Below are 11,298 nucleotides of genomic sequence, written 5' to 3' on the forward strand. Positions count from 1 at the left end.
AAATTGTTGTTAGACTCAGAAGCTTTATTAGCTTTTTTAAACTTTTTGAATTTTGTTGGAAGGACAGAGAGGGTAGGAGGGAGTCTAGGAAATTCACTCTTTGTTTGATAAGAACCCATTCTGCTTAGTCCAAATCATCAGGACTTCCAGTGTTAAGGGTTTAATACCAGGTTCCTTCTCAAGATTTGTTCTCATTTATGGGTTTTTTTTTTTTTTTAAAATGCTTTCAGAATCTATAGTCTTTGGTTTAAAAGGTTATCCATGTTAGGAATGAAGCCAAACCTATGGTCAGTGTTTCTGTAGGCAATGTTTTCATAGGCAAGGATAGTTCTGTACTTCTCCAGATAAGGAATAGATTAAACTCACTTCTTTCTATTTGGTTCAATACCAGGTTCTTAAGAAAAAACAAATTGGGAATAGTTTCACAGAAAGAAACATCCTCTAGTTTCTTGCGATTTCTTTTTTTGTATCACATGCTAGAGTTTCTCTGCTCACTCATTTATCCAAAGTCTCTCTGATATTAGTCTTTTTGCAAATGCAGGTGAACCATGCTTTCTCTCTCACCTGGTATTTCAAGATACAGTGTTTGCTAAAGTCCTACAGGAAGCTTTCTTCTCCATGTCCAAAATCAAGAATGTTGTGATCTTGATTGAGCATCCTTATTATTCATGCAGCTCTCTCTTGAGGATAGTAATCTCCTGAAAAGCCACCTTCTCTTTTTAATTTGAAGTCACCTTTCATTGCTTTCTAGGAATTCACCACAAGTGGCCCAAGTACTGAGTTCTTTTCAGCAAGTAACTTGAAAATCACTTTTTAAGTGTTGGTCTCATCTCAGGTCACTCTGAAGTTAATTTTTAAAAATGTACTATGGACATTTTTCTATCACACACACACACACACACACACACGGAATTCTCAAAAGTTTATTGCATAACAGACATCTCTGTGAACTCTGCAATAGCTGAATTCATGTTTATTTCATATATGAACCTCTACTGAATATACATGGAAACTATCTTAGGATTCTGAAATGATAAACTATATCTGCTTTCCTGTTGCTTTTCCCCACTCTACTCACATATACAATACTCACTTTACACAAACACACACATATGTCAAGGGACCTTTTTTTGTTATGTAGTTTCAAGTTTAAAAATTAACATGATCTTTCAGGCACTGACATTCCCAGGAGTGGTTACAAATTAATGAATTCAACTAGGAATATTGTGACCAGCAGTAAATCCTCCTTATGATGAATCATACTTGGGAATTTAAACAGCACTTTCAGGAAACTTTCATAATTTACTTTTTGACAAATAAAATCATACTTTTTTCACAAACCTAGAAAATCATTGTTTTCCTGAAGAAACTAAAATTTTATTGACCCCATGTCAGACGATATGCAGGCAATCTAGGATTAAAAAATCAATCACGATCCAGGGTATAAATATGTCTATATATACATATATGTATATGTATGTATAAATATGTCTATATACATATATGTAGATATATGTATAAATACATATGTATATACATATATGTAGATGTATGTATATATACATATGTTTATACCGGCATATTCATACCCTGGGTTATGATTGCTTTTGAATCATGAAAATACATATATGTATATATAGACAAATTTATACATATATGTGTTTTCCATGAAAATGAGTATTTCTGGCTGGGCGTGGTGCCTCATGGGTGTAATCCCAGCACTTTGGGAGGCTGAGGCAGACTGCCTGAGCTCAGGAGTTCAAAACCAGCCTTGGTAACACTGTGAAACCCCATCTCTACTAAAATGCAAAAAAAAAAAAAAAATAGCTGGGCGTGGTGGTGTGCATCTGTAGTCCCAGTTACTCAGGAGGCTGAGGCAGGAGAATTGCTTGAACACGGGAGGCAGAGGTTGCAGTGAGCAGAGATTGCACCACTGCATGCCAGCTTGGGCAACAGTGTGAGATTCCATCTAACAATAATAATAAAGTGAGTATTTCTTCTTATTATTTTTATTATTTTATTGATATATCAAATGCACTGAGACCTAGCACAGAGGGTAGATTAAACGTTGTATCAATATTTACAAATTCAACAAGATACCATTCATTCAAAACATGTGGTGAACAACCTGTGTATTACTAACTGCATCTGTACTTGAGACACAAGAGTGAAAAATAACCATATGAAATAGAATTTGAAAAATAACCATATGAAATAGAATTTATCAATAAACTTAATCCCTTAGGTTCTTTGAGAATGACTAAAAATTACATAAAATCTCAGACTTGGACCAGTCAGCCTACATCATTTAACCGTAAATTTACTAAATACAAAAACTTCTTCTATTTGAATCGGTGAAATGGTCAACAGAACTGAGAAGACCTATATCTCCAAGGACTAATTATATCTGGACTCTGAAATAAAGCTATTTGTGTCAACTTCCTTATTTGTTCAGAGGAATCTTGGCATAAAGAGAAAAAGTTATAAAACAATGAATAACTTTACCATTTTATTCATTAATTTTTGCAAATAAATTTATTCAAAGAATCAGAAGTTTCCTCTGGGAAAATGGAAATTATTTGAGAGTAATTGCTTACATGGCAAAACACCTTAGCTCACTTATCAGTTTCCTTATTAAAAATACCTTCACGGTGTATATGTGCCACATTTTTCCAATCCAGTCTATTATCAATGGGCATTTTGGTTGATTCCAGGTCTTATGCAGCAATCAGAAATGATGAGTTTGTGTCGTTTGTAGGGACATGGATGAATCTGGAGAACGTCATCCTCAGCAAACTGACACAAGAACAGAAAAATGAAACACTGCATATTCTCACTCATAGGCGGGTGATGAAAAATGAGAACATATGGACACAGAAAGGGGAGTACTAAACACTGGGGTCTATTGGGGGGAAAAGGGGAGGGCCAGTGGGAGGGGGAGGTGGGGAGGGATAGCCTGGGGAGAAATGCCAAATGTGGGTGAAGGGGAGAAGGAAAGAAAAGCACACTGCCATGTGTTTTCCTATGCAACTGTCTTGCATGCTCTGCTCATGTACCCCAAAACCTAAAATCCAATAAAAAATTTAAAAAAAAATACCTTCACTTCTTTCACCACATTGTCTCTATCAAGTCTAAACTATTATGCCATAAGCTTTATCCATTACCGTTAAATTTTCACTTTCAAAGAGATATTTGGGACTACTAGAGCCCAGATCTCCAAACCCTACAAATATTTCAACCTAACAAGCTTCTTCAAAAACATTCTCAAGACTATGTCAAAGTAGTGTTCTCCCTTAGTGCAAATAATAAAGTGTGAATCTAATTTATATTTGTTTTCCCACAATGGTTCAAGACCCAAAATAAATACTGAGTCTTCTGCTTAGGAGTCTCAGTAACTATATCCACTGTTAAATAAATCTCACTTTGGGTCCAAACTCCAATTTCTTTTCACTGGTCTATCAAATGCTAAATTATATGTGATTTATTGTTTAATCACATATAATTCTTTTTAAAAATAGGAATACTTTTTAAAAGTAATACTTTCATATTCAGTTTGACTAGAAAACTTTCCTTTGGTGAAAATGGGTCTTAATAATGAAAATATTTGTTTTGCTTCCTCTTCATTGTCATTGATAATGTTTGTGAGTATATAAACATAATTTCATAAGGAAGAGTGCAAACAGATGCTGGTAGGACTATAGAGAAAATGAAATGCTTACATATTATTGGTAGAAATGTCAATTTGTTTCTGCCACTTTGGAAAGCAGTTTGGGGATTTCTCAAAGAATTTAAAATAAAACGACTGTTTGACCTGGCATTCCCATTACTAGGTATATTCCCAAAAGAAAATAAATTGTTCTATCAAAAAGACACATGTACTCATCTGTTCATGTGGCACTATTCACAATACCAAAGACATGGAATCAATCCATCTGTCCATAAATGGAGGAATAGATAATGAAAATTTAGTACATATACACCATGGAATACTAAACCATCATAAAAATAAAATAAAAAGGAACAAAAGCTACTTCTGGAACATCACACAGCTTACAATGGATAATTGCCTCCTGTATTCCCCATGAAAGAAATCTTAAGGTGCTAAGAAACTGTCAAGAAACACTGTTGTCCTTGGTGTGGAAGAGAAGAAATGTTGAAAACTGGAAAAGAGAATAATATGATTGTAAAAATTATTCTAATATTTAGGAAGAGACATAAATATATCCCAGGCCCAAATCACTGACAGTCTCATAGAAATGTGGTAGGGGGAAGAAAGGTTGCTTTAATATGTATATAAGGTAAATTCCAATTAATTAAGGATTAATATTTTAATCTCTAGGACTAAACACTAAAACAAGTTTTTTAAGGTAAAAATAATAAGCAAAGAGAATAAACAAAATACAATAAAATAAACAGTTATTTAAACCTTAAGGTGGAAACTAAAGGGGAAAAAACTAAGTAAATTAAACTCATAGAAATCAATCAAGGACATAGTAACTTTTAATCTAATCAAAATAAGAATTACATTACATAAAAAGTCTAAACACAGCAATTAAAACATTGAGGTTTCTGTATTAAGTATGTAAACATCAACAAACTTGATACTATGTATAAGAAATCCACTTTAAATATAAAAATATTGGTGAATTATAATAAAAGGTTGAATGAATTTTGCCATGCAAAAATTAACAAAAAAAAAAGATGAAGTACCTAAATTAGTATCAGACAAATTAGGCTTCAGTAGAAGAAATTTTCCAATAAATATAATTCCACAACCAAAAAGAGAAAATTTGAATAAAAAAGAAAATCCTAAGTGTATATTCACTTAGAGCATTTAAACCTTTGACACAAAGGCGAAAAGATATGAAACAAGAATTAGCCTAATTCCCAATCATAGTTCAGACTCTTGAACGGTCCTCTTTCTATAACCAAAACAACAATTACACAGACAATCAGTGAAAATATAGAAAATACGAACCACGCTATGAGCAAACTTGATCTAAATAAAACTTATGCTCACAATGTCAGAAAAAAACTTTTTTTCAAGTACACTTTCAATGGTCACAAAGACAGACCTTTTTTAATCATAAAAATATTTGTGAATTTACAAATTTGAAATAGTGCAAAGTTTGTTCTCAGAAGATATAAAAATTAATTTAAAATCGATGACAGAGAGAGCTACAATTTCCCCCAGAATTTTATCAATTATACATTTCTGTAAAACCTCATTGAGCAAATAGTCATGAGAAAAATTAGAAAATATTTTCAATTAGATTAAAATGAAATGAATAAGTAATAAGAAAACACAGTATGAAAATACATAGCTAACTTATACTTAGAGGAAAATTCAAAAATTAAAACAACATGGATAAAACTGGAGACCATAATTCTAAGCTAATTAATGTTGGAAAAGAAAACCAAATACTGCATGTTTTCACTTATAAGTGGGAGCTAAACACTGAGCATATATGGACATAAATATGAAAGCAATAGACACTGGACTACTAGAGGGTAAAGAGAGGGAAAGTGAATTTTAAAAACTACCTATTGTTACTAGTTAGATGGCAGGATCCATATTCCAAGCCTCAATATCATGCAATATTCCCATGTAACAAATTTGTACATGTACCCCCTGTATCTAAAATAAAAGCTGAAATTAAAAAATGAAAATTATAAATAAATAAATAAGAATAATGATCACAAAATCTTTGAAATAAACTGATGCTTTAAGAAGAAATTAGGAAGTTTTTTTCCCTCAAGATGGCCAAATAGACACTTTTTGCCAGCACACCTCACCCATTTGCAAATAGTGAAATAGTGTGTACAGATTCACACTGGGAACTTGTATCCAAGGAGGAACACTGGAGTTAAACAAAAACATGAAACAAATCTTTGGATACTGCTTAAAAGAAGATGGGAAGTAGCCTATGTGTCAGGGTTCAGTGGAAAACCATGAACAAATCCTAGTGCATGAGATGGGAAGGGAATGTCTCTGCCATACCCATTTCCTCTGGGGAGCTAGACAATCCAGGCCACAGGGGATCTCTCTGACCCTTCCAAAACCTGGATCTGACTTGGGGAGCTGAGAGACTATAAAAAGGAATGGCACTGGGACTTGTCCTGCATGTACTCCCAGAACAGAGTGCCAATAAAGGAAGCCAGCTTGCTCCTGACTTACTGTGGGCTGTAGGAACTTCCTGTGTGACTGCAGGAACCCACCAGTCAGCATGGACAGCAATCAGTGGAATAAAGAGTCTCAGGCTGGGGATTGCCAACCTGATTTATATCAAGGGAGGGACTCCCATAGCCAGAACTGAGAAGCAAGTGTGGTGTGGGCTCCAGACATTGTCTGTAGCAGTGTTTTTGTGAAAGTATGTACAACTATTTGTTAAAAACCATATAACTGTGCACCTAAAACGAGTAAAGTTTGCTGTATTTAAGTTACACCTCAGAAAGGAACCTGAAACAGATGAAAAAAAAAAAAGCATGAGATTTACCATCTACTATTCTCCAGAATAATTTTTTTTTTTTTTTTTAGATGGAATCCCGCTCTGTAGCACAGGCTGGAGTGCACTGGCGCCATCTCGGCTCACTGCAACCTCTGCCTCCAGGTCCTGGTTCAGGCAATTCTCCTACCTCAGCCTCCCAAGTAGCTGGGATTACAGGCACGAGCCACTACGCCCAGCTAATTTTTGTATTTTTTAGTGGAGACGGGGTTTCACCATGTTGGTCAGTCTGGTCTTGAACTCTGAACCTCGTGATCTCTCGACCTCTTGACCTCCTGATCCACCCACCTTGGCCTCCCAAAGTGCTGGGATTATAGGCATGAGCCACTGTGCCTGGCTGAAGCATTTTTTATTATTTTTTATTTTTGAGGCAAGTTATTCTCCCACCTCAACTTCCCAGATAGTGGGGAAAACAGATGTGTGCTACCATGTCCAGCTAATTTTTTAATTTTTGTTGAGACAGGCTCTCACTTTGTTGTCCAGGCTGGTCTGAAACTCCTGGGCTCAAGTGATCCTCCCACCTCGGCCTTCCAATGTGCTGAGATTACAGGGGTAAGCCACTCTGCCTGGCCCACACTGAATCTTTATTTTGAATATTTGCAGTAGAATCTTCGTTCAATATGATAAACTTATCCTAACATATTTGATAAGCAAGGTCCATGTCTGACCAATCTACCATTTCTTCCACAGTGCAGTTTTACTAAACAACCTTCAGTTTTCTGAACAATGCATGTTAGGGCAGACACTTTTTGTAATTGATGCTCTCTATACCTGCTATGTGTTTTTCATCCTTCTTGGAGAAAATTCTTGATTATCTTTTAAGAACGAGATTAGTGGAGTTAAACCTTTTGTTACATCTAAAATTTTAATCACGGTTTCAATGACTGCAACTTATTGGTCCTATGACCCCTAAGTGGTGATAATCTTATGGAACTGAACCCTTTAACCTTTAAGACTTCATGCTATCTCCAAGTGGATAGTGTCAGAATTGAATTGAATTAGGGAACATCCAGTTGGTGTTCACTACACAATTGCTGGTTATGTTGAGAAAAACCCTTAGATATCTGGTGTCAGAGTGTTCTGTTCTGTATTGAGTGACTGTGTGAGAACTGGAAAAACCACTTTGTTTCCCCCAACCCACATCTTTAGCGTTGAGGGTATGTGTGTGTGTTTGTGTGTGCATGCACGTGCATACAGGCTGCATATGTGTGACAAAGAGAAAGAGAAAAACAGGAAGAGATTCATAAATATATAAAGAAAATAGCAAACTAAAATACTCTTTATTTAAGGGGATTTAAAAATAAAAACTCTAATAAAAGCCGATTGCTGAATAATTTTTTTAAATGTATGTGAAATGATTTCCCAGTTTGGGGTACAAAAAGACAGGAAACTTATTTCTTTTCTGTTGATATATTCTAGTTTCATTGTTGTTTTCCAGAAAACTATTGTTAACTATCTTGTTTCCACAGTATTTAAATTTACATATTCCATATTTTCTTTAAACTATAAAAATGCATATATTCCACACCAATTTCCACATATACCTACTCTCTCTTCACAATGTGGTAAAGTGCGATATTTGGAAATTTACCTTCTTAGACAACAACTAAGTCTATTATCGTCTTCTTGGCAGATAAGAAGAAAATATGTCATTCTCATAAGACTGTCTCTTGAAGTGATGACATATTCCCCAGAGAGAAGCAGACAGATGAAAGGGGAAGAAAGAGACAGAGTACCTTTTTCAGCAGGGCAATACTTTACTACTTGAACAAATTTCTCCTGCCATTGAATATCTTATGCACTGCTGACCTTATCTGTCTGGCTTTCAGGCTATAAACCAAAGGATTAAGGACAGGAGTCAAGAAAAGGAAGAGATTGGCCATGGTGACATGGAGAACAGGAGATGTGAATTTACCAAACCTATGAATTAGGGCCAGCACAATGAGTGGCACATAGAAGATGAAGACAGTGAAGATGTGGGAAACACAGGTATTAAGTGTCTTGAGCTGACCACTTTTTGAGGCAATACCCAACACTGTTTTCAAAATCAAGATGTATGAAATGAAAATGAACACAGAGTCAATTCCAAAGGAGCAGATGACAAGGGACAATCCATAGATCATGTTGACTCTGACAGGGCCACAGGCCAGCTTCATCACATCAGGGTGGTAGCAGTAACAGTGGGACAGAATGAAATCTTTGCAGAAGGGCAGTCGCTTGAGGAGGATTGGCAAGGGTACCATCAACATCACACTCCTAACCACAGCTGTAAGCCCCATCTGAATAATCCTGGCAGGAGTTAAAACCATGGTGTAGTGCAGTGGGTTGCGAATAGCTACAAACCGGTCAAAGGCCATGGCCAGCAGGATGGCTGATTCCATGCAGGAGAAGATGTGGATGAAGAACATCTGTGTGAGACAGAAGTGGAACTCAATCTCCCTGTGATTCAGGAGGAAGACATTGAGTACTGTAGGTAGAGTTGACAAAGACAGACCCAAATCTGTAGCTGCCAACATGGACAGAAAGATGTACTGAGGCTCATGAAGGCTGGAGGTGGTTTTGATGACAAGGAGGATGGTGCAATTTCCTAGGATGGCAGTGAGGTACATGACACACAGCGGGATAGAGATCCATATTTGTACAGACTCCAGTCCAGGGATGCCTGTTAAAAGGAGAAAGTGTGGCTGAAACCAGCTACTATTTATAAGCCCCATAAGGATGTTTCTTGAAATCCAATCCAGATCAGCTTCCAAATGTTCCTATTTGGAGAATAAAAATCAAATTTTAAAATAGAAAAATGTAATGCATCTAATTCCTTTAAGGTGGCATTAATCCTAGGCTATTTTCATAAACAAATAGATTCTTAGAAGGTTTCCAAAGCTGTCTGAATAAATGGAGTTAAGGCCACACCCAACTTCTAGTAAAATGTAAGAGCAAGTAGAATTAGTTAGGTCTAGAATACATAATTATTGACCAAGCGAGGAGGAGAATTATGAACCTAATTACCTTTTTTATCTCAATGCTTAGAAAATCAAATCTCAGAATGTTTTCTTGGTAACTTTTACTATGTTCTCATCTACTTTTATTTTCGATCTATTTGGCAAAGCCCTGAAAGAAGTCCTGGCACTTCCTTTGGTATCACCTTCATACCTAGAAATATTCAGGCCTATGGAAACTTGGATATTTATTCTGGTATTTCTACCTGCAGAAATAAAGCATAGGCTATTTTAACAACCCATATAAACACCAATTTTTTTATTTTTCAACTTCATGAGATATCATTGTTTTTTACAATGAATTTCCAGGTTGTTTGAGTTTTTTCTTTTGAATGATGTATTGATTGTTTTCAAAGTAAAAAATCAAAATATAACAGGAATGACAAAATCATTAAAATGTTTGTATTTATGCAGCCAACTAACATATGAAAAACTGCTCATCATCACTGGTCATTAGAGAAATGCAAATCAAAACCTCGTTGAGATACCATCTCATGCCAGTTAGGACAGTGATCATTAAAAATCTGGAGACTACAGATGCGGGAGAGGATGTGGAGAAATAGAAACGCTTCTACACTATTAGTGGGAGTGTAAATTAGTTCAACCACCGTGGAAGACAGTGTGGCAACTCCTCAAGGATCTAGAAATAGAAATTCCATTTGACCCAGGAATCTCATTACTGGGTATATATCCAAAGAATTATACATCATTTTATTATAAAGACACATGCACACCCATGTTTATTGCGGCACTGTTTACAATAGCAAAGACTTGGAACCAACCCAAATGCCCATCAATGATACATTGGATAAAGAAAATGTGGCACATATACAACCTGGAATACAATGCAGCCATAAGAAAAGGATGAGTTCATGTCCTTTGCAGGGACGTGAATGAAGCTGGAAACCATCATTCTCAGCAAACTGACGCAAGAACAGAAAACCAAACACTTCATATTCTCACTCATAAGTGGGTGTTTAACAATGAGAACACATGGACACAGGGAGAGGAACATCACTCACCAGGGCCTGTTGGGAGTTTGGGGGGTTTGGGGAGGGATAATATTAAGAGAAATACCTTATGTTCGTGACGTGGGGATGGATGCAGCAAACCATCACGCCATGTGTATACCTATGTAACAAACCTGCACTACCTGCACATGTACCCCAGAACTTAAAGTATAATTTTTAAAAAATAATAATAATAATTAAAATGAGTATTATAATTACTTCTCAAATGGTTCTAAGATCGTACCATATATTGACAAATAACTTCTTGAAAAAAATTGACATATCTCTGTATCAAAATATAAATATGTTAGGAAACAGTATATATCTTAGTAAATGCCTTAAAAATAGCATGTTTGAAGAAAATGGTGTTAGTTCATGTCATTACCCTACCATGAACGAAGAAAGGAAATATTTTTCTATAGTTAGTTTAATAACTTTAGATTTAAATATTTGTTTAAATTGAAATTTGTCATCTATAAACAGAAAATACGGAGAGGGGACTTAGGAAGATGGCGCTGTAGGACCAACTCAGGATTGCAGCTCCCAGTCAATCCGCAGAGGGTGAGTGGATGCCGCATTTCCATATGGATCTTTATTGTCCACAGACTAGCAGATTCCCAGGTGTAAGAGCCCCACGGGCCGCGTGGCAATTTGGGCCACCATGGCTGTTTGGCCGCAGCGCAGCGACACTCAGTACAAAATACGCTGGTTTGGTTGCCCTGTTAAACCGGCAATTGGAGATTTTGGAAGGCAGATTAGCACATTCATCTGATTAAATGAGACTTA

The 11,298-nt window shown here is 36.0% G+C and overlaps 1 protein-coding gene across 1 annotated transcript; it reads right to left on the minus strand.

Annotated features, from left to right (window-relative positions):
- Positions 1-7,767: 7,767 nt before the first annotated feature.
- On the minus strand, positions 7,768-9,230 carry LOC118145640 (olfactory receptor 51I2-like). Its single transcript, XM_035264322.3, has one exon. It carries the CDS (start codon positions 9,218-9,220, stop codon positions 8,267-8,269), a length of 954 nt encoding a protein of 317 aa, XP_035120213.3. The 5' UTR covers positions 9,221-9,230; the 3' UTR covers positions 7,768-8,266.
- Positions 9,231-11,298: the final 2,068 nt, after the last annotated feature.

Source organism: Callithrix jacchus, chromosome 10, assembly GCF_049354715.1.
Source record: "Callithrix jacchus isolate 240 chromosome 10, calJac240_pri, whole genome shotgun sequence".
In the NCBI taxonomy this organism is placed as follows: domain Eukaryota; kingdom Metazoa; phylum Chordata; class Mammalia; order Primates; family Cebidae; genus Callithrix; species Callithrix jacchus.